At 36.7% G+C, this 25,073-nt stretch overlaps 1 protein-coding gene across 2 annotated transcripts; it reads left to right on the forward strand.

Annotated features, from left to right (window-relative positions):
• Positions 1 to 279: 279 nt before the first annotated feature.
• On the forward strand, positions 280 to 20,042 carry klhl17 (kelch-like family member 17). 2 transcript variants are annotated; one of them, XM_039652710.2, is made up of 12 exons: positions 280 to 474; positions 4,531 to 4,792; positions 7,858 to 7,979; positions 8,477 to 8,698; positions 12,965 to 13,081; positions 13,260 to 13,473; positions 13,553 to 13,697; positions 14,383 to 14,550; positions 15,922 to 16,010; positions 16,817 to 16,890; positions 16,988 to 17,169; positions 17,745 to 20,042. In XM_039652710.2, the coding sequence occupies exons 2-12, from the start codon at positions 4,579 to 4,581 to the stop codon at positions 17,971 to 17,973; spliced, it is 1,776 nt and encodes a 591-aa protein (XP_039508644.1). In that variant the 5' UTR covers positions 280 to 474; positions 4,531 to 4,578; the 3' UTR covers positions 17,974 to 20,042. The 2 variants fall into 2 exon arrangements, with proteins under 2 accessions (XP_039508644.1, XP_039508645.1); XM_039652711.2 differs by lacking the exon at positions 280 to 474 and adding an exon at positions 1,477 to 1,629.
• The last annotated feature ends 5,031 nt before the right edge of the window (positions 20,043 to 25,073 follow it).

A 25,073-nucleotide genomic window follows, 5' to 3' on the forward strand; every position in this document is an offset into this window, starting at 1 on the left:
TGTTTGTGTTATTTAATCTGTCACCTCTACATAATTTGTGGGGTTTATTTTTGCCCAAATGGAGAATGTTTCCAGGCACGATTTTAATAGTACTTTTTATTTATTTATTAAATAAAAGAACCAAAAATCTGAAATCAACCGATACATGTCTCCAACCGCAGAGGCTGTTAGACAAAGCACAATTGCACAAACCCCTATTTGGGACAGTTATTAAAACAAAACAGGACAGTCAAATGTGTGGTGGGCGTGACATGTTCAACACAATATTATTTTATTTTTTGTAATGCAGATCAGGAGCTGAGAGACAGACGTCTGTTTTGAAGCGACATGTGATGTAGCATGTCAACTCACTCACCACGCAGACGCACGGCTAAATAAATCACCACATGCATCCGACTTAATAATAACACACGGACAAAACTGGAGAGAGCGCTACACAAAAAGAACGAGTCTTGTCAATCAGACAGACGACAGGTGAGCTTAGATTCGATCTCATCCAGACAGCACCTCATCCGACAATGAAAGCAACATTTATTTACTTCTTACTTCATTTTTTGTTTATACAAAAAGACAGGGTGTGCAAACGCATGCTCATCACCATCGCAGAGCTGCAGTGTTATGAAATAGCTTTATCGCATTGATGTGCTTTGTTCAGAGTCAGACAGTTGTCATTGGTCTAGGTTAAAGTGTGTGCATTGAGCATTTCTTTGTATCTGATGCTGTCGTTTAAAGCGTTTGTAATATGGTATGAGGGCTGAATGATGTTTATCGTCTTTTAGCTATCAGTGCTACTGCCTGTACTGTAAAATCCCATCTGAACAAAGGCAATACGAGATCGGCCACCAAGCGAAAACTGTTAAATAAGGCAAAGTATTATTCTGTTGTATGGTTTCATTTGTTGTTATGGTGTGTACATGGCACACGAAACAGAAAATTATTTCCCCAAACATCTACAATGAGCTTTTCTATTTTCAATTCTTGAACGAATCGTCCGTATGAGTCGGATCTTTTCAATGAATCGATATTCAATGAATGAATGATTTGAATCCAACTGTATCGTTTCACTGGGAATCCTCTCTTTCGGACATATTGGATTCAACCGATGATTGAGCTGATAATAACATTCGATATGGAAACACATGGAACACGTTGGAGTGTATTTCATGACGTCAAATAATTTCTGACATGTTTTGTAAACGAACTGTTCGAAGGAACCGATTCCGGATAAATGAGTCGGACTTTCCATCACTAGCGAACTGATGTTAAGGAGGTGTAATTTGAGAATTGGGATGTAGCTTTTAAACAGTGTAGATGGAGCGTTATCAAATTGCTGCACGATAACTTGTTGTTGATGGTGTATGGATGTAAGCAGTTTCATCGGAGCCTCGATTAAGAACTAAACCAATATTGTAGAGCAAACATCCGGCGCGACCTTAACATGTGACGTCAGCGACCAGCACTCATGCGGCTTTCATTTACGTCAACAACACACAAGCTCCCAAACTGATGCTTTATTCATTTTTCATAAGGACTGTGATGATGCTCAGCCGCTGCACTCTAGGATTAAATCCAAAACATTCTCCATAAAGCATACAAGCGAAACAAAAGGAAAAGGCGTCATCAGTTCAGGTAGTGCTGGTTATACTCAGTATTATTCTGCTGGATGACTTGAATGGGTCAGAGGAGGAGGGGTGAGACCGTGAGAGATGCTCTGTCTGGATGGGACACGGTGTGCTGAGTCAGATTTAATGAAACTGGGGGTTTTTGTAGGGATTGTCTTCAGCTGTAACTCTGAATCAGCCTGTCTAGTATGCAAGAGGAAAAATTCAATTTTTATAGGCTACTGATTAATCCGGTCCTTACATTCCTGCTAAATATTACAGCCTAAAAAGAAAGAAAAAAAAATGGTTCCCAACACCACAAGAAGCTTTTAGAAACTTTTTATCAGATTAATATATATATTATTTTTATTATTGATTTTATTTGAGCAAGTTACTATAATATATTGTATAATAGGCACCATTCATGACACGCAAGGACACCTTACAAGCATCAAAAAGCACATATCAACATAAAATCTAAAAAATAAAGGCCCTCAGTATGGCCTAAAAAAACACAACATACAGTAAGAAGGGTACTTAAATAATATACAATCACATTAAAGCCTGTCTAAAACGAACCCATGGAAGTTTTGCGGATATGAGACAGAACAAGAGTGAGTGCAGAAGAAGATAAGAGTACGAGTAGGAGTGTATGTGAGAAGAAACCGGACAAATATGAAGGGGTGAAATTGTAAGCAGCAAAACCTTAAAGGCAATATTTAACCAGATACAACAAATACAAGGGAGATGTGTTCACTAATGAAGTTTGTGAAGACGTCATTGCCTGAAAAAGCAGTAATGCTTTCTCAATTTGTCTTGAGGCAGGCATCTACAGAAACTCTATCCTGAGTGCCTACCAAACTACAAATAACTAATCTATTCTGCATTTTTAAACAGTTAGTGACCTCAGGTTTCAGACCACATGGTTTGCTTTGTATAACTAAAGGATTTATACATCTGAAACCCCATAGCCATTTTGTGGGCAGCCACACCACTGCTGGCTGTAATACTGAGCCTATGACTCTTTTCATGCTCTTTCACCTGTCGTCTGTTATTTGGAGTAACACGAGTAATGCTTTATAGTTGGAGCCGTATTGTAAACAACAAAACATCCCATTGCTTAAGGCTTTAGTTTATTTGATTTAAAACACACCACACCTCAACATCTTATAGAAGAGGTGCCGTCAACTGGATTGCTATTTATCATCCTCCTTTAAATTGTCTCTCACTGCTCCATCCAATCTTCCCACTCAAAGTGAAGAGTATGACAGATACCAGCACATGTTACCGTGGGCACAGCACAGTGGTTTGATACTTTTGGAGAATTGAATGTGTGCAGCTGGCTAGCCAACTCGTCACGACGTGTCGGTTCAACCGTTCCATAACGTTCTTTTATCTGGAACACGGTTTCATTATTAAAATCAACCAGCCGGTTTATTTATGCAGCGAGTGTGAGTCTTTATGTGTGTGAGAGACTAAATTTAAATAGCTTTTGAGGCCTCAGGCCAGTGAGAAAAGGCCACTGAGTATTGAGGAGCAAACCATATGTAGCTATAAGCTATAAAATGAGAGGGAATTTGTATTGTGAAGTGATAATTTTCATGATATTTAAGGCTTGAGCGCTTCGGTCTGGCTCGCTTCTCCCATTATGATTCTGTACTCATTGTTCAAAATGCCTTGAAGCAACCATTATGCTGTATGGAAACGAAATGTTAACCAAGAAGGCACAAACTGTAATGGATTTACTGTCTGGCAGATAACTAATAGATTGTTAGAGGTAATGTACAGATGTTAAATGTTAAACATGACATTAATTATTAATTAGCATTAGCTTGAATGAGAGTTCTTAAAGACCCTCATGAAATAATTTTTTTTTCCTTGTCTTCACTTAGTTCCTATTTAAATAGGAAATAAACTTCATCATAGTCTATAGTCTATTTACCACAATTGTTTTATATTTATTGGTTTTATTTTTATTTGTGGTCAGAATTATTGGCACCCCTGGTAAATATGAGGAGAGGCCGTCAGGCCGTCTAGCAAATCTATTAGAATTTGCTAGAATCCATGATGCCATGTATTTGAACAAGGACCTCCAGCAAACAAAACAGGCCCACAACATTAAAGATCCAGCGGTATATGTAAACTCGGGCATGGGATACTTTTTATCCCTATTTTCACCAAACCCATCTTGTGGGTTTGCTGCCAAAAGCTCTTTTTTTATTTCATCTGATCTGACCATAGAAGCCTGTCCATTTCCACATCAGAACTATATTATTTGGTTTTTAGTCATTGTTATGGATGATTAAGACAATTTAGCCTTTGTGATTCCTCATACTGTATTTATACTCATGTGAAACAAGAAGACATTGCTAGACAATTGCATGTTCCTAGTCATCCTGGTGTGCTAAAATATTAATGAGAATATACTTTAGTGATATTTTACTCAGAAAATGGGTGCCAATAAGTGTTGCCAATGTGTTTTGAAGGAAAAACATTTATTTCATAATGTGATCTACCTTCTACTTTTTTATCCTTCTATGAAAGTTGAAAAATCAAAGGGATAGACAATGCAGATTTATTTTTTACAGCCTTCTTTGATCATATTTACCAGGGTGCCAATAATTCTGACAACAATTGTATGCCATTCACAATCCTTCATGAGATTAAAGGAAGTTAAGTACATTCTTCTACCTTTGTCAGTTTTTTTTAAATACTTATATATTTATGAGTGACATTCTTGTTTTAGACAGCATTTGATTGGACAAAAATCTGTAGTGCAGGATGAGTCATCAATACTTTGGGACTTTTTTCTGAAAATGAACAGTGTAGATTTGAAGAGTATATATCTGTTAGCTAAATGGTATTTTGACATGAACTAAAAAACAACAAAAAAAATAAAAACGTATGGTGTGCTTCTCTCTTCCTGTAGTGTCCTAGAGTGAGGCCCAGGCTCCAGCAGGCCTTGGAGAGCACCGGCATGATGGAGGGGGGTATGCAGCTGCTGAACCGGGATGGCCACAGCATCTCGCACAACTCCAAACGCCACTACCACGACTCCTTCGTGTCCATGAACCGCATGCGGCAGCGTGGCCTGCTCTGCGACATTGTGCTTCATGTGGCCAACAAGGAGATCAAGGCACACAAGGTGGTGCTGGCCTCCTGCAGTCCATACTTCCACGCCATGTTTACAAGTAGGTCCTATTCTACATTGCTATTTTAGAAATGAAAATGGTTCTGGCCAATATGTCTTGGTATCAGATGTTTTTGTTTTTTTTAGCACTCCATAATATAAAAAAATACTGCTCTGTAAAGATATTTGAAGTAAACATATGATAATCCATAAGTTTTGGCAATCAGGTGCAATACCGCCACCTACTGTACTTTGGAATGTCAACCAGATACTGCCGCTGGATTATTTACATGCCACATTATTATACGTGTCCTATTCATTTGAAATAATACCGTTATCGCAAATATACCAGAATATTCTGACACCCCTTATTAAAAAGAACAATATTTAAATTTTTTAAATATCACAGTTATCGTCAATTGCTATATCGTGACACCTCTAGTCTAGTCTCAAAGAGAACTTCTGCCTTTTCAAACTTTTTCAAAGACATTTTTGTCAGTTTTTTACTTTATTTCGAGAATTGATTAATCGAGTCGAAAAATGAGTAATCAAGTATTTGGGGGTGGGGCTTGTCCATCATGGTGGTGATGGAAATATTTGAATTAAAACACAGTTACAAAAATAAATGTTGACAAATAAAAATATCACATGAGCATATTTCTATAAAAATTCAAATATGAAAATAACTGCTTGATTATCAATAATGCACAATGTTTTTGAAAAAAAGAAACATCATAAAGGAATAGCTGCATAGAGTGAAGGAGCACCAGTAAGCCTGTTTTAAATAACACATCCTACATGAGATTAATCAGAAATCCTAGATACACAACATAGCTGTAACATTACAACTTGTATCTGCACAAAAAGATGCAAATGCAAGTGAACTTGAACTAAGTTATGTGCTAGGCAGAAAGTGTTACTCCTGTTGTGGATACGCTCTTCCTCATAACAGCGTGCTAAAACATGGGCTACTAAAGCACAAAGAGTTCACAACAGTCTAGTGTTCTCATTATAATGTTATGGCGCTGCACAACATCCTCCTAACTGTATTTTCACCTGCTGCTGCCAAGTAATTCCAGACATCCCTGCATGTTTTCAAAGCTATGTCGAGAAACAATTTTAATTAGAACATACACCTACTGTTGAAAAAAATATGACTAGAAAAAATAACACTGCTGGATTATTTGACTGTCACAAATAACCCAATCATAGACAATAATGTTGGGCATTGCCATTTGAACTGTTGCCTCAACCAACTCAACTGAACTCAACCAACTCAACCAAACGCATCCTATATGAGATTAATCAGATATATAGGCTACTAATAAAATTAATATTACGACTTACATCTGCATGTGAACTTGACTTGTTTTTTGTGAAACCAGGTGTACGCTATCATATAGATAGTTCCATAGCAAACACATGAACTAAAAAGTGAAAAAACAATTTTTACTTCACATACAGTAGTCTTAAAGGTGAACATGTATTGTGTATTGTGTAGTGTTTATTTCCTATGTACATTACCTCAGCTTCTGTTTCAAGCCTTTCCTTCCTTCCTACCTTCCTGCCTTTTGTCATCTCCTAATGTTTTTCCATGCTTTATTCTCTTCCCTGTCTTGGTCTCAGATCAGCAGGTGCCTGGTTTTTCCTATTGCTCAACAGTCCCGCTGCACCTCAGACTAGAGTGTGATGGTATGAGTCAGGACAATGTGGGCTCTTCAAAGCCATGACTATTCTGAACTTACCATACACTAGATCTACTAACAATGCACTGATTATACATATCGAAACTTGCTTAACTTACAACAAATAATCTTCTTGAGTCTGGACTAATTTGCACTAACAGTGAGTGTGCTGCATTTCTCTTATAGGTAATTCTAATTTCTAACAAGATTATTTTTCATATTTAAGGTTTAAGCTAGTCCTGGACTAAAATGCATGTTTGAGCTGTTTAAGTAAAAGCAACTCGCACTGAGATATCTTAAAATATGTCAGTGACATTGTTTAGTCTCAAGATGCCCACCAGTAATGTTTTTTAAGGCACTTTTATAAAAGCTGCTTAAATGTCCTAATTGAACGAAGCAAAGGCTTAATCTGTGAAACCAGGCCTATATATCTGCTAACAGTATGATGACGACAAATAATATCAGAATATAAACCAGTGGTTACGATTATATAGATGTAAAAACACAAAAGAAGATATTCTCTTTCCTTTCATAAAATGACATTATGCAAAAAGTAGCTACAATTGTCTACAAAGTTAGAAAATTTTATTTAAATGATCCAGCAGTTCATATTGTGTGTGGAATGTTTATTTAACTGTTCAGTGTTGTCATATGTCTGATTATTATTATTATTATTATTATTATTAATGTTTTTTTTAATTATTATTATTAATGTATTATTATTATGAATATATTTTGAATTATATTTTGTATAAATACTATTATACTATTTATTATTATTTTGAGTTTGCTTTTATTTTTTATATTTTTAGTTTTTGGTTTGGTAATTTTCTTGGTTTTACAATTATTTTTATATTTATTTATTTCTTTAATTTATTTTTTATTTCAATTTTATTACTTTTTTAAAATTAGATTTATTTATTTATTTATTTTTTTTAATTAGTAGCCAAGGCAGCATTTTTAATAGTTTTACTTGAGAATAACAACACTAGTCTCAAGGGTCGTTCACTCATAAAGTGATTTCCGGTTTCATGAATGTCACTGAACATTGGCAATGCAACAAAATCAAACAGACTTTGGAAATTTTATGCAGATTTCATGCAAATATAGTACAGACAGTGAACCACTGTCTGATACAGTGAAATATAGCAGTCAAGTAGGAACGTCTGCTAGCATCCAACAGCACAGATACACTGTGAACTCAGTGTGAATGCAGATGATCAACCCATTTCTAAACAGATTTTCAAAAGCTATTGCCAAGGGAGCAGCACCAAAACCATTCTAATGGGAACATCCACTTCGCCAAACAGTGCAACCACCAAGAGCTCTCTGTATGTGTGAATGGGACATCAGTATCGTCAAACCCTTGGGAAACTACCTAAATCTACCAGTGTTCTTCAAAAGCCTCTATTGCACAGCTGTGTATGTTGTGACTGTGCAGATGAGATGTCAGAGAGCCGTCAGACCCACGTGACCCTGCATGACATTGACCCTCAGGCTCTGGAGCAGCTGGTGCAGTACGCCTACACTGCAGAAATCGTAGTCGGAGAAGGAAATGTGCAGGTACGTCGACTTTAGTGTCTTTTGAGGAGCATACTGTATTTTAATGCTCACAATCACCAGGATGTAAGGTGGTGTGTTCAGATGGTGTGTGCAAACTTACAATTTGCATCTTTGCAAATGCAGGCCTTCTATTTGTGCTGTTTCAAAAGAACAAATGCATACGTGGCTGCTAATTTACAAGAATTTGTCTCATGATTAGACTAAAGGTGCAATCACATCAGTGAAACTTTAGTGCGTTTCCAGCAAAATTTTGCCTGCACAAAAAGGTCCATTGTCTCTGTAGGCTTACATAGAAGTCACTTTCAAACCAAGCAGCTTTCTCTTGGTTATTGTATCAAAGTTGAACATGAGTAAGGTCTGCTTGGGGGACATTTTTGGCCTAATGCGAAACTTCATCAAAATCCAGTAAATGTAACCGCACCTTGAGATGATTTTAAAGATTAATTTCTGAAAATGACTACTTCTTAATTCTCACTTCTACTGTTTTACTCGAGCAGACCTTGTTACCAGCGGCTAGTCTCCTGCAGCTCAACGGAGTGAGAGATGCCTGCTGTAAATTCCTTCTCAGCCAGCTGGACCCCTCAAACTGCCTGGGCATCCGTGGCTTTGCAGACACTCACTCCTGCAGCGACCTTCTCAAGTCAGCCCATAAGTACGTCCTGCAGCACTTCGTAGAGGTCTCGAAGACTGAGGAGTTTATGCTGCTACCTCTCAAACAGGTGAGGGATCTCCTTTGTAGTTAATGTAGAAGAATACTAGTTGTGACATCGTGTTCTAGAGGGCAGATACATTGCCCTCAGATGGCTGGAGCAAACTCCGGCGCAAAATGAACCTTTGGTCTAATAACACATTGGTACCTAGTCGACCGTCCTCTGAGATTTGTTTTCATGATAATCGAATGTAAAGAATTTTATCTCTAAAAACTGTTTAGCGTATATGCTAGTATATGGGGGCATATAATAAGTAAAGAGAAATCGCTAGTTAATAGCACTAACTACGCTCAAAATAGCCCCACACTTACACAGTAACATAATGAGGGTCCCTACATGCAAAACGAAGCATTGAGAACTTTGTGTACAGACAGTTTAATAAGAAGATATTTTATAAAGACAGTCCACGTCTTGACTAGTCGAACCACGTGCCAAGTGAGCTGAACTGTATGAAGTTCAGTGAACTTCTGAACTGTATGAATGGCGTTCGTGGTTCGACTAGTGTTTGATGATAAAACACACCTACATACTGAAGAGACTATTGAAGTGGTGTTTAGTGGGAATTTGCATACACTAAAGATCCTGAACCTCTCGTGCTGTCACAGTAGTTAAAGGATATAGGTCACCCAAATATTCTTCATCATTTTCAGCAGCATTATTGTAGTGTTTTGTCATTAATAATAATTTATTTTATTTGTAGTAGTTTAGTGCTTTAGTTCTTAAACTTATTTATTTCAGTTAGTTGCCACAGCAACATTTCTCTCTACTTTCTTCTGTGAAACCTACATTCATTTTTTTAGGTAAACATAAATGTGAATGAGGACTAGGATTGTTAAGCACCAAAACGACACCATAAAAGTACATATGATAGCTTTGTGTGAGGAACAGATTGAATCGCTCAGGGTCATAAAAAATTCAAACTGTAAGAAACTCTGATGCAAGAGTGGTTTTAAGAATAGATGTAAAAAGAAGCGTGTAAAGTGTACCCGTTAAATGATGCATGGGGAGTGCTGGGGAGTTGAGCCATAACAATCCTTGAGGGGAAAAATGGTTTTGGCCACGGATGTCTAATTATATATATTTGTCACCGACACCACTTCCTGTCACATTGGCCTTGAGCTTTTTAAAAACACAATCCCTTCACTTGATCCGGCCTCTCCTCTTCTCTGTCGTCTGGGAAGTCTTGATTCTTTTCACTTTGTCCGAGAAAAAATTAAATAACTGCTCCATTTCGACCTTCACTGCAGGAATTCTGGTCACATCCTGGCTTTTAATACGCCCCCTCATACTACTCAAAGAAAACTCTCCCAAGGCCTGGAGATAGCTGTCTATTAGCATTTCCTTTAAAGGGGTCATGAACTGGCTTTTTAAATTTTATTATATTGTTGTCTGAGGTCAACTTATGAAGTTCGCTTGGTTTTTGCATTCAAAAACATCAAAATGAATAAATATTAGGCTATTTTGTATCCTAGTTTTGAGCCTACCTGAAAAACGCTGGGTTTTTATGGGCGTCTCGCACTGAAGACTTGGAAGTAAACGCCTACTGCTGTGAGTGGAGAACAGTTTTGCATATTATAATGAGTTTAACTCACCCGTCGATGCACTTGGGGGAAATTGTTTTGAAAACGTCCAATGTTGTAAAATGGCAACCGGAATGATTCGCCCATACATGTTCGACCCAGAGTCCGTATGTTGCACAATTCCTGTCAGATCCAATATAGACGGCACAGCATCGTTCTTTAATCTTAATCGGTCTGCAAATCCAGTCTTCTTTACAAAACAATCCTCAGTGAAATGAAGCGAACAGACGGACAATGTTTTACCTCATCAGCTGGAGTGGAACGTCATTAAAAATAACGTTTATCCATGCAGTCCTATTGGAATCCAGAGGAAGTATATGCAGCCACTGTCTTCTTCCACAACCAGGCACTGCACAATATTTTGTATTGCTCGCTCGGTAGCTCGATCCGGTTTGTCATCACGAGGTAGGCATTGTCTTGAATCAATCAGCATATTAAATGATTTCTGTTGAAACATGACACAGAAGACAGGAGTAATGGCTGCTGAAAATTCTACTTTGCCATCACTAGAATGCATAGCATTTTAAAATATACTAAAATAGAAAACTTGTTTTAAATTGTAATAATATTTCGTATTATTACTGTTTTTACTGTATTGTGTCAGATAAATTCATTTGCAAGCATACAAGACTTCTTTCAAAGTAAATTAAATTTAAAACATTTGAATGACAGTGTAGTGTACTTAATATATTTTATACATTATTATATAACAATAATAATGTGTGTGTCTATCTATATATATATATATATATATATATATATATATATATATAAGATCACCAAAAGTTTAATTGCAATTTTGTATTTTATATATTTGTTGGGAAAATGTACTCCGTCAGAAATACACAGGAACGTTTAAATGGCTGTGAACTGAGAGAGCTGTTTGTTCTGTCTGGCCCTAGATAATATAGTTAAAGCTAACTGGACCATACCAATCAGCCAAACTTTGAACTCTTCTTCGACTCACCAAAGCGAAAATGTCAGCATGCATTACACTGCAGTGACACTGATATAAGTGCTCTCTGCATCAGCACTTCAATACACTGTCAATCATCCTGCTCGAATATGTGGTGTGACAACTGCACGTCAATGAGAAGCTGAGACAGCTAATCAGCAGAAAGCAGCCCCTGCTCTCATACAACACTAATTTCATCGGCTCTAATCCGCTCTCTTCGTTGAAGAGCATTCTTTTGAATAATCGGAGTGCTGCTTGTATTAGTGTCCCTGTGTTTGAAAAGTTACATGATTCCATGAAATCCCCCTGCTGTTCACACACTGATTACAGAGGACCATTAGGGCTAATGACATAGACTGCTGTTCCCTCTCTCTCTCTCTGTGATTCTTTCTCTCTCCCAACAGCTGTTGCAGGCTAGAGGCTTCCACTGGTCCCATGTTTAACCCACAAGACCTAGGAAATGCTTGTAGTCATGTTAACTGTGCCCTTTGCCCCAAATGAACAAACAGTCTGTGACAGGAATTCTGCAAAGGCTGTTGTAGTGCTTCTGAGTATGTAGATTAGATGATGGTGATATTACATTTGTCCCGAGCAGCTGTAATGCTGGTCATTTGGTTTGTAATCCTTAAAACCTCTGTCCATGCCCATGAGCTGGTCTCGGGCATTGGCGAAAGTCTCTTAAATCCATATTCCAAAAATAATAATAATTATAAAGTAACTTTTGCAATTTCTTCATCACTAACAGCAGAAAAATAATGGTATGGTTTCCCAAACACTTATCACTTACCACCCCTACCTCCCCTTCTGCTATTGTTCAATCTGAAACTCACTCAGCACTATTGGTTGACCCAGAAATTGACAGGTTAACATGAAGTTGGCAAACAAAGCAATGTTTTGAAAGTAAGTCAATTATAACTATGGTTTTTATTTATTTTATTTTTTTTGCAGATTTGAAAAAACAAACAAACAACAACTGCAGAAATGGATTTAAGGGAAGATGTGTTAAATGGATTAGTATACTATTTTGGGTCACCAAAAAAATTGCCAAAAGACAACTAATAATGTGAGGAACATAATTGGAATGTATATTATTATCAAGTAAAATTCAATTATATTATTAAATCAATTTTTTTATTTTCATATTACCAGTCAGTAAGATTTCTTTTAAAGAAAATAAAACTTTTATTCAGCAAGGATTCATCAAAGAATAAAAAAAAAAGAAAAATTCCTTGGTTTCCACAAAAATATTAAATGTCAAAATTGTTTTCTACATTAATAATTTAGGAAATGTTAAATGGTGAGCTCCAAATCAGCATATTAGAATGATTTTTGAAGGATCATGTAACACCGAAAACGGAAGTAATATATAACACAATAATATTTAATGTCACAAATATTGTTTTGACTGTATTTTTGATCAAATAAATACAGCTTTGGTGAGCATTAGAGACTACTTTTAAAATCATTTGAAAAAAAAAAAAATTCTTACCGACCCCCAGTTGTAATTATACAGTAATTAGACTGTTGATTAACGTAATATTGACTTTCAAACGAACTTTACATTATTATAAAGTGTCATACTGAGCACATCTGACCATCTGTGTCAGTCTCTCAACAAGTGTGCTTCATTCACACTAAAACACAAATTTGTCTTCCAAAATGTTAAAGATTAAGTCTGACTGGAACCATAATCCTTTAGTTTTAAGATCAGGTATGAACCCTTTCTTGTGATTTCTGCAGGTACTGGATCTGATCTCCAGTGATAACCTGAATGTCCCATCAGAGGAGGAGGTGTACAGGGCTGTGCTGAGCTGGGTCAAGCATGACATTGATGGGCGGAGGCAACATGTGCCCCGGGTGGGTGTGATTCCTCCCGTCAAACTGCGTTTTTAGCAACATCACAGGATTAATGCTTAATAAAGGATTAAGTCTCTGCAGCTCGATACTTGTTTCTCTATTCCCTTCCTTTGTATTCTCTGATCCTTTTTACACACACACGTCTTACCTCTCACTCTCCGTCCATTTCTCTGTTTAGCTGATGAAGTGTGTGCGTCTGCCCTTGCTGACACGAGACTTCCTGATGAGTAATGTGGATACAGAGCTGCTGGTGCGTCACCACTCCGAGTGCAAAGACCTGCTGATCGAGGCGCTGAAGTATCACCTGATGCCCGAGCAGAGGGGCGTCCTCAGTAACAGCCGTACCCGACCGCGTCGGTGCGAGGGAGCCAGTCCGGTCCTCTTCGCCGTAGGTCTGTAAACGAGCAAGCAAAAACACACATGCACAAATGTCTGTATGTTGTTGGATTGATTAAAATGCGTGTCTTTCAGGTGGGGGCAGTCTTTTTGCTATTCATGGAGACTGTGAGGCCTATGACACCAGGACCGACCGCTGGCACATGGTTGCGTCTATGTCAACACGGCGGGCACGAGTCGGAGTGGCTGCTATCGGAAACAAGCTCTATGCTGTGGGCGGGTACGCAGATCCCGCAGAAGCCTTATCTTTTTCAGAGAATCAACTGCTTTTTCCATTAATAACGCCAATCTTAAGTAATCCCTTGTGTTTTGTGCACATATCGAAAATTCTGAGTTTTGTGGCATCAGTGTGAGCTGCTTTAGAATAAACATTTTATTTTAATTTTAAACCCCTGGAATAATTGGAAATCTAGGGAAGCCCATTGACATTTTATCTCACTTTTGAATTTTATGTCATCATTTTTATGCTATATAATTATATCTTAATATCTTGTTTTTTTTTACTAGCCAATAAACTCAAAAACATCCTGACAGGTTTGAAAGTTGAACAGTCTTAAATGGATTCAATGGAGCATATTAAAAATACGGCGCCCATGAAACGAGATGCTGAAAAAACAGCAAGTGTGACTTCAACCAACATAGTTAAATCAAATCAGTGCTATTTTTCATAATTTTCATATTACATTACAAAGGGAACAGAATGTGCAGAAAGCTATGTTATTTCCTTCATATTTCCCTGCTGAGGCAATCAAGAAGTTACTTAAGGTTAGTTAGGAAATGTGTCAGGTGTTGACTAATGAAATTCTATGAATGATTACGGTCTTGTCTTTACTTGCTTGATAAAGATGCAATTTATTCAAAGACGCATGAAAGATCTATTGTTCCTCTGTCTTTTCCCAAAACAGGTATGATGGCACCTCTGATTTGGCTACTGTAGAGTCGTATGACCCAGTAACAAATGTGTGGCAACCTGAAGTGTCTATGGGAACAAGGAGGAGCTGTTTAGGTGTGGCGGTCCTGCATGGGTTGTTGTATGCAGCGGGAGGATATGATGGTGCTTCCTGTCTTAACAGGTATGCTATCCACCTTATTCTACTCTAAACAATGCACGCTGACATGACGACGACTCCAGTTGCCAATTTCTGGTTCGAAGCTGGTCTAAACGTTTTTTGCTATGTGTTTCAGATTGTGTCATCCCCACATTGCTAAACTAAATCGAAAAAAAAAAAATTCATCAAATGTGATCTAATCACGTTATTTTTATTAAATCACTAACAAAAACAAAATGAACTTTTTTCTTTTCTTTATAACTTCCAAAGGATAGCTGATGCATGACAGCACGATCTGTCTAATCCAGCAATGCATGAACATCGGACAGTTTCTATCACCCCCGACTGATGCAGAATAACCCAAGAAATAAGCTTAGGCTGGTTAGCCTTTTGATTCCTGTCTACCTCTGCTTTCAAAGATGCATAGTCTATATATTCCTCAGGCGTGTGAGGCAAGTAGGCTACATTATATGCCGAGTTTCGGTTCATTTTTGAGACCAGAGTCCAGTTTGTGCGCCGGCGCCTCCCATTATGATGATCTATTTTCTACTATATTTACTTCTTATTTATTAAAACCAGGCAATTGGTTGATGAAACATTGACTGAAATTAAGATACAATTAATAAAAAAAACAAAATTCCCTTTAAAGAAAGGCTTTGTGTTTTGTGTTTAAGATCTTTGTGAAAGTTTTAAAGTCGCTTTCAGATCCGTCATGTCCGTAATGGAGAACTGTCACGTCCGTAACATTGTTTTATTTTTCGTCTTCGCATTTATGAGGAAAAAAAAATTATTATATTTTATTTATAAAATAATTATAAATATTTATTTATTTATGTATATATTTATGTATATATTTATTATATTTTATTTATTATTTTTTAATAAATATCATATTTATTATATATGTTCTGTGGAGACCGACCCTTCTTCATCCGGTTACTTGGCTATTACTTTTGTTTTGCACAGTGTAATTCATAGAATTACTAAAAAATATTTTGCCATCTAAAAGTTAAAGTTTTGTTGTGTTAAGTGTATTTTGCTTATGTAGATTGATATTTTTCTAATGTCTGGACTAGAGTGCTAGAATTCTATGTAAACAAATACTTTAACCGGAAGTAGAAAACCGGTTAGTCATTTGAACCCGCTATGAATCATGGGAAATAGAACGGGCGCAGAAAAAGGTGGATTCAGTCAAATAATTGTGAAAAGCCTAAAAATAATGATAATGAAGAAACGTATACTGTTAATCTAAGATCAGTAAAAGCTCTATGTGAAATTATCTATAAAATTTAAAAAGTAATATTACAAACAATATGCAAGGAAAATATATCTTCTATATTACATAATTGTCAAATATTATGACATTTCTCTCTCTCTCTTTGATTTTGTCTTTAGTGCGGAGAGGTATGACCCTTTGACCAGTACCTGGACCTCCATTGCTGCCATGAGCACCAGAAGGAGATATGTTAGAGTGGCCACATTAGGTAAAAAAGCTCACCAGCCACTGTGGCCAGTGGTTTTCCAAAGTTACTAGCCAATCAGTATTTTCATTGGCCACAATTTTGCCATTGATACCATGGGGAAAATCTGCCATATAGATATTTTTATTATTATCTCATAATTTGACAGCAGGTATATTAGGCTCCTGTCACCTTTAAGACCTGACGCACGGATCATACTGTTACACATACGTTTTCTTTCTCAACTGTTTACGTTCATAGCTGACTGTGCTTACAAGAATGCTTGTCAAGATCAGCATTTTGACATTATCTTATGTGTATTTGACTGTTTAAGGGCAGTAAGCACCAAAAACAAACTTAGTTTAATGAGATGGTTTTATGCGTGTACTTTGGGAATGAGTAAAATGATGCGCAATCCCACACCGAAATTCAAGCTCTGTAACACCAACCATATTCATCCGAAGCAAATGAAACGAGTGAGTGAGGGGAGGCGGATTTGTATGTCAACTCACTGTCAGAGAGATGAGAGTGTGAGAAAGCGCAGATGTTACAGTATATTCTGTGGAAAATTAGCATATGAAGTGTTTCAGATATTTCAGTATCTATGCGTATCGAAAAATCTATATTTTTGATAACACTACATTGCTCTTATTTTATTATTTCAGATGCCCTTTTTTAAAAGTCTACAATTGAAAAATGTATATATTTATATAAAATTCAACCTGCCAAAGTGGCTAGTGGGAGTGACAGTAGAGCTGTAATATTTACCTATCTCTTTGCCTCTTGAAATGGTTAATTTCCTCTGTGTTTGCTCTAAATTCTTCTGTTAGATGGCAGTTTGTACGCTGTCGGTGGGTACGACAGTTCCTCACACTTAGCCACAGTTGAAAAATACGACCCTCAGGTATGTGACGCATTTCTCTCTGATATGTTGAAAATGTCTCCAGTTGTTTTCTCTCCATGGATAAATAAATGACTAAAGATGGTATTATATTTTTCAGAGTAATGTCTGGACTGCCATTGCCAACATGCTGAGCAGGAGGAGCAGTGCAGGGGTGGCTGTACTGGAGGGCATGCTTTATGTTGCAGGGGGCAATGACGGTACCAGCTGCCTAAATTCAGTGGAACGGTACAATCCAAAAACCAACACCTGGGAGGGAGTGGCCCCTATGAACATTCGCAGGTTTGAAAGTGGCATTCGACTGGCATCGTTTACTCACAATCATGTTATCCAAGCCTCTCTCCTTTAAAATTTTTTTTTTTTGTTTGTTTTTGCAATGAAAGTCATTGGGGTCCATTGGGCTTTTTTTGGACCCCATTGACTTTCATTAGCTACTGTATGTTTCCATCCAAAATTGTGAATTTAACATGCACAAAATTGGAATAAAATATTGCATAAAACACTTGTAAATAAAGCACTGTTTCGTGTGTTCAAGAGAGCAAAATCGTAAATCATAAATGCGTGGTGTTTGGAAACACAATCATGTGAGATGCTTCTGGGAGGGAATTAAACCAAATCATCCTGATGACAGGCTTTGGCTCAGGCATTTCAGATGATCAATCCAACATTTGAGATGCTGTGCAATGAAATAGGTCTGCTGATTAGTCCAGTTGTCCAATCACATCCACAGGCAAAGTTACGTGAGGTCACATAGCTATTGTATTAACAAAACAGCTGAAACATTATTCAAAATGCTTCGGTTTTTTTTTTTCAGTCCAAACCTGTAAGTTCCTAATGGACATTTTCTTGTTCTTCAGGAGCACCCATGACCTGGTCGCCATGGATGGCTGGTTATACGCGGTTGGAGGCAATGATGGCAGCTCTAGTCTCAACTCTATAGAAAAATACAACCCTCGTAGCAACAAGTGGGTGGCGGCGTCATGCATGTTCACGCGCCGTAGCAGCGTTGGAGTCGCTGTCCTGGAGCTCCTCAACTTTCCTCCCCCGTCATCTCCCACTCTTTCCGTCTCCTCCACAAGTCTTTGACAAAGGGTAAAAACCCGGCTTAGCTCCAGCGGCCTGCCCTGCGTGGCAAAGAGGCGCAACTGCTCGGTTTGAGCACCGGACGAGGAGCGTTTCGTGGGCAACAGCGGCCTCCCTCTGCCTGGAGGAATACTGCAGCATTCCAACAGATCACAAGGGTAAAAAAGGATGAAAAGAAAAATCCCACACTCTCACAACTCTCACCCTATAAACCCCAGTGCTTGAAAGTGCAAAATAATGTCGCTCTGCCATTTTGCGGTCACTTTGTGTATGATGTATATCTAAATGTATATTTAATTTATGTTTACGATTCTTTTTTGGAATATTAAGAAATAATATATTAAACCGAGAAAAAAAAAGTATGAACAACTTTAGGAATGTAGCTCTTGACAGGTTCTGCCACGCATGTTTACAGAAATTTCGTCTTGGCAGAACACAATAATGTAGTGCTGCTGTGCCACACTAGGTGGTAGTAATGTGCAATGCTGCCCTGTCTCACCACAGAAGCGCATGGACATTTACAAGCAGGAAATTCTCACAAAGCGGGGGCTGGACTCTACACTACATACAGCTGAGTCTGCTCAGATCATGTTGATAACATAATATACGTTTTATGTATTTTCCCATTTATTTATCAAATGTAATATAAACATATGACACTATTTCAGAGATGTTTGAAGGACCACCTATGACTTAGGAGGGGAGATATAATTTTATCGTACTTATTGCATATCAGAGAAGCGCTGGTGTTTGGTATGAAATGTGAGTGTTATGGAGAAAAGTTATTTTGTGTTTTATCCAGCGGACATGTTTGGTTTGATTTCTAGAGTCATGCATTACAAGCTCTACAAACTCTTCTAATATGACACGTTTATATCACAAACCAGGAGAAATGTCTTTCTGATAAAGACTATAGCCATACCTAAAATCTAGCTGTGACATTAAAGCTGCACTTTCTCGTGTTTTTCGAAAGGGTGATCGGTGCTCAGAACTAATTCTGATTAACTAACGGGTAATCGGTAATACTGACACTTCAATATCAAGCCCTTCAATGTGAGTAACTCGGCTATTATAAGCTCTATATGTTGTATGTCACATTTCTTAATATTTTTGTCATAAGTCTTTAGTTGATAACATTGAACCATGTCATTGTATACTGCATTTTCTACATTTTGCTTAGGGTTGTCGCTTCGGCAGCTCGATCGGATCTAGACAGTATGTGTGTGTTGTGCTGTGATGTCATTGGTAACAGCCACTACCAATGCATCTTACCTCAGATTGGCAGATGAGTGAACAGTGGGTTTTGTGATTAGATGAACTGATGAGAGCACAGATCACCCCAGATGTATTCACCAAAATGTTGTTCCAAACCTGTATGACGTTGTTTGCTACGTATAACACACAAAAAGGAGATATTTAGTAGAATGTCTAAGCTGTTTTTTGTCTGTACAATAAAAGTAAATGTGGAAAGGGACAGTCGTATGGAAAAAGAGCAGCTCGGACATTCTGCTAAATATTTTCTTTTATGTTCCACAGAAGAAAGAAACGCAAACAGTTTGGAACGACATGAGGGTGAGTAAATATTAACATTTTTGTGTGAACTATCCTTTAAGTAAATTCTGCTCTCTCTAAAATGTAGTGTAGTATTATATGATTTCAAAACTTCTGAGAAGTTAGGATTTTATTTCCTTTTTTAAGGACTTTAATTCTGAAAAACATGTTTAAGGTCAGTATATATTTGTGTCCAGGGAGATTAGAGTGCTGTGTGTGTGTGTTCATCCTTCACTTTGACAATACACCACAGGACCACGAGCCCACAGAAAGGAATTACAGTATGTATATAACCAAATATCCTGAAACTTTGTGCAATGTCAACGTAACTGGCTGTCTTTTCTTTTGTCTTTTTTTATTGTAATGTTGTTGAATGTGTTATATTGTGCCGGTTATGTTTTGCTATATTTAAGAACAAACATGAATTTTTTGCACTAATGTAAAATGGAGCAATATACTGCTGTATAAAATTTAAAAAAAAAACACTACTGTAAATGATATAAAGCTGTTTTCAGGTGGAACGAGAGTTTAATCTCATTTGAACAAATAGACTGACACTTTATGTTTAATCTGATGTAAAATCTGTCTTTTACTCACAACCTGTTTCAAACCTGTATGACTTGCTTTCTTCTCCGGAACCTTGTGCCCATTGACTTCCACTGTATGGACAATAAAATAAAGAAACTCTCAAAGACCATCTTTCATGTTCCACAGATGAAAAAAGTCATACAGTTTGGAACATCATCAGAGTGAGTTAATGACGACAGTCTTCATTTTTAGGGGTATCTTATCCTTTTAATATGTGGACAAAACTGTTACTGGGTTTATAATTTAGCATTTGTGCAAAATACAAGTTAAAATACTTCAAGTATAATGGCACAAGAGAGTTAAAAAAAAGAGTCTTTCTTCAGAAGAACATGCATGGATTCATAGCAGAATGAATAAGCCGCTGTACAGTGAAAGTGAATGGTGACCAAAGCTGTCAAGCGAGATTTTATCTGAAATCTCTTCAGAAAACAGTGCATTTCAGTTGTATGGACTAGTTTAATTATGCTTTATGTTGCTTATTGCCTTGACTGCCTCTGGTTATCATCCACTTACACTGTATAGAAAAAAAAAAAGCAGATTGGACACTTTACTCATTTTTTCCTCTTTTGAGCTTCAACATCATGTTTAGAACGACGTGTGGGTGAGTACATAAACACAGAATTGAATTTTTAGTCGATCTATCCCTTAAATAAATCAAATGATTTTTTGGATTAATGGAGCGACCTTCAAAGCTCAGCCCATTAGAAGGATCATCATTAGATGTGTTGCTCTCTGACTGATGTAAGCAGACAGCTGAGCACTCTCGCTTTACCCACCATGACCTCAGCTTCACGACACGAACACCTGTGCTGTGCGCTTACGCACACGTACAGACACATTTGGGCAGTACATCTGATACGAGTATGTTAGCGTTTGCTTTAAGGAGAAGACTCATTTCGGCACTATGCAGTATTGTCCTCTGTTATTTTAGCATCGGTGTGTTCGCGTAATAGCCGTCTGTCGTTAGGCAGCTCTTTTAATGAGGGGAGGGGGCTGGGGGGCTCTGTCACATTCCACTGCGCATGTCTCCAGCCCTGTGGCGTACTGATATGAGGGCCTCTGATGAGTTTACGGTCTGGAAAGGCAGCTGCAGGCGTAACTGTACAGCAGAGAGGAGACACTCACACCCGGCCCGTCTCTGTCCAGAATGGATACCCTGTGGCCATAAACAAACCTCACCTTTATTCACCTGAGCTGTCTACATAAATACAAGCTCATAAATATGCTTTTGCAGTTTTGGATTGTATTAGCTAGATAGAATGACTGTTTACTTAGTTTGGGGTCAGTTTGGGTGTTCTCAGGGGGTTGAAGAAATTGATTACACTTTACAATACGGGTGCACTAATATGCATTAATTCATGCTTAACTAATGCACAGATAATCGTGAGTTAATATGTAACTCATGAAGAACTAAACCACTAATTAATGATTACTGCATCAGGAACTAATAAAGAGTCTATATGATTAATAGATTAAGTAATACATAAATTGCTATTAATTCAGTGTGTCATTGTGTATTAATTCATTAATAACATAACAACTAATAGTGTAAATGGGTTAATTACCACAATTAGTCAAAGCTATGCACTTCAACTTCCAGTTGTCTGCTTTAATAATGATTTGCAAAGGTATCATTATGAAATGACTTTACTTGTTGGGGCACATCATTATTAACTAGTCATTTAGTAATTGTAGTAATTTGCACATCAATTTGCACTATAACAATGAAGTAATTAATCATGTAATAATGCATATTAGTCTACCTGTCATTTTATCTGGAAGTTGAAATACAAGGCCTTGGCCCATTCTGGTAATTAACATGTTATTTAACAATATTAGTTAAAAAAAATAGTTATTAAGAAATTAATCCACAATTAAATATTTAATTAATAACAATTCACGTATGAACTAAAACATCAACCTTACAGACTCTTAATTAGTTCCTAATGTTGTAATCATTAATGAATAGCTTAGATAATCATTAGTTACACATTAATTCAGTATTATCTGTGCATTAGTTAAGCAAGAATTAATGCTTATTAGTGCACCCATATTGTAAAGTGTTACCAAGAAATTAATACTGTTATTTAGCAAGGATGCATTACATAGTTCAAAAGTAACAGTACAGACATGTATGATGTTACAAAGGATTTCTATTTTTAAATAAATGCTTCTTTTTTTAAATGGCATACTTAAAATAATCCTAAAAAAAATGTATCACGGTTTTCTCGAAAATATTAAGCAGCACTTAATGGAATGCTTTTGTTGAAACTGATTTTTTTTAAAAAAATCTTTTGATGAATATAAAGTTTAAAAGAACATTAATGTTTTTTTTACTATCACTTTTGAACAATTTAATACATAAGTGTTGAAAAACTTACATACCCCAAACTTTTGAATGGTAGTGTCCTAAATTGTCTTCTCTAGAATTCTAATACATCGAATAAGATAGAAATCGGAAGTTTGCACAATCGTTTAGAGGTGGATTATTCCGCATCTGCTTGTGTTCCTGGGAACAAGAAATGATTTGGTTTCTTGCTGTTCTACTTTGTCCATCACCAAAAACATCATTTGACATTTACACCATCCTTATCTTCATCTCTGGAATTTTTTTTCCCAACTCGTTCAACGGAAATGGCTGAAGAAGGCATTCTACAAAACAAAAATGTCACCTGTTTGATGTAACCCTTCAAAGCCGTGTTTATTCCACCTCTTACACCATGTTTTTTTTGTTCTGTGAGAGCTCTGACACCCGTGGTTCTCTCTTGCACACGTGGTCCATTGAAAACATCCAGAGGTGTGAAGTTAGCACCCCTAACGCACCCGGCGAGTCTGAAAAAACATTGCAGAGGGACTTCCCAGACAGGGCCGTGCCGATAGCCTTGCTCAATCCACAGCTCTGATACGTGTGTGAAATTCTGAGTGACTCTGAAAGAACATTGGGAACTAAAATCTGATTTGTCTTATAATGCTTGAGATCTTTTGAACTTGCCATGTACACTTCTTTTACATCTTTATTTCAAATAGCGGTCCTACTTGAATTAATGTAATAGATATTGTCATAGTAGATTAGGTGTCCAAGGCACTGGTCAAAATGACTATTAGGGATATGAATCATGAGTGAATGGTAACTGAGAAATACATATTTTTCCTCCATTTGTTTATTGGAATAGTCCATTCACAGGTTAAGAATTTAGCCACATTGGATCCAAACCAAACAATCTTTTTCACATGTGGAAGCCAGTCATTGTTTTGAGTAAGAAGAGCTGCTCACATAAAATTGTGTGGGCAGTCAGATACACTGTTGTGTTTGGCTTTATTTTCCACTTCCTTCCGTATCCTTTCCTTCTCCTTTGTGACAACATAGAACCATTTCTATGGCCTAATATACACATTTTATTACAACAGAATACCGGTACTGTTGTTGTTGTTATTAGACAAGAATTATTCTACAACATCAATGAATTTCAATGACTATTTAAACTTATAATACCAGAAAAAAATAACCCTTGATAAATCTTGTGTGTACCGGGGTTTATTTAGTCATAAATATGGTGCCAGTAAAGATTTTATTTTAATGTTTTTGAAAGAAGTCATTTATATAATCAGAAATGCAGTAAAACATTAATATTGGATATTTACATTTTAAAAGAACTACTGTAAAAAGAAGTTGCTGCCTTAAATTTTAAGGACAATCATCTTGGATGTTTGTCAGTTGAAATTACATTAAACTTATTTTGAAGAGTTAAAACAATGTAAAAACCACATATATATACAGTATGTGTATGTATCTGTATCACAATCCTTCAGAAATCATTTAATGATGATTTGCCGTTTAAGAAACTTATTATCAATGTTGAAAACCATGGTGCTGCTTATATATTTTTGTGGTGACAAAGTAAAACCTATTAAAGAAGTTTATTTTGTCATAAGTTTGGGGTCAGAAAGAAAGATGGTGTAAATACAAGTTGTCTGACCCTGACAGAAAACAAAACGTGCTTATCTTACTGCTTGCTTCAAATCTTATCCTTCAAATACACTCACACTCACAACAACATTCTATTTTTTATTATATATATATATATATATATATATATATATATATATATATATATATATATATATATTGGTGCAACATTAGGGATTGCAACATCTAGTCCTTTATCAATCCTATATATATATATATATATATATATATTACACATTAAATATTATATTATAAATGACATTATACACTATATATATATATATATATATATATATATATATAATGGATCAAATCTTATTTTGTACATATTGGGGGTCTCTAGCTTGGGCAAAAAGTCTGAATAGAGGGGATTACAAACACAGTGTTTGTAAAGATGGAAAATCCTTGATCTCATACCCTTCCCATACACCTGCATATGTGAGGGATGATCTGTTCAGTATTCCAAAGTAATTCCAAAGTAATCGAAACTTTGCATCAGGTGTAGACAGAAACCCAAATGACTGGAAGTGAGATTTTCCCAGACTATGTCAGATGTTTCCCTGCTTTTCCCCCCACTGTATACGGAGGCTCAGAGCTTGATACACAGTGAACAGCTTATGACTCATGCGTTCTGAGTCTTCTGCGCTCTGAGTGAGAATGGAGCAATGATAAATCATCTCTGTTTTTCCATGACAGATATGCTGATACAATAAAAGAGCAGAATATAATTCTTTTATCACCAACTGCCTTTCCCATATTATTAAAAAAATTAAATAGATAGAGGACCTATAAGAGTTAATAAAACAGGTATGCTATCCTCATGTTTTGGCAATGCTTCTTCAGATTTTTATAGACTTCCAACTTAAGCTATTAGTCTGAACCAAGGAAATTCTTAGCTGGTAAAATTCTTGATAAGTGTATAAAGGTGTTGTAGCAATTCAGTATATTTAAGAATGTGTGAGTTGGAATGTGACAGTTTGTTGCCTCCGGCATGGCC

The sequence above is a fragment of the Pimephales promelas genome, chromosome 20 (genome assembly GCF_988280905.1).
Source record: "Pimephales promelas chromosome 20, fPimPro1.hap1.1, whole genome shotgun sequence".
Lineage (NCBI taxonomy): Eukaryota > Metazoa > Chordata > Actinopteri > Cypriniformes > Leuciscidae > Pimephales > Pimephales promelas.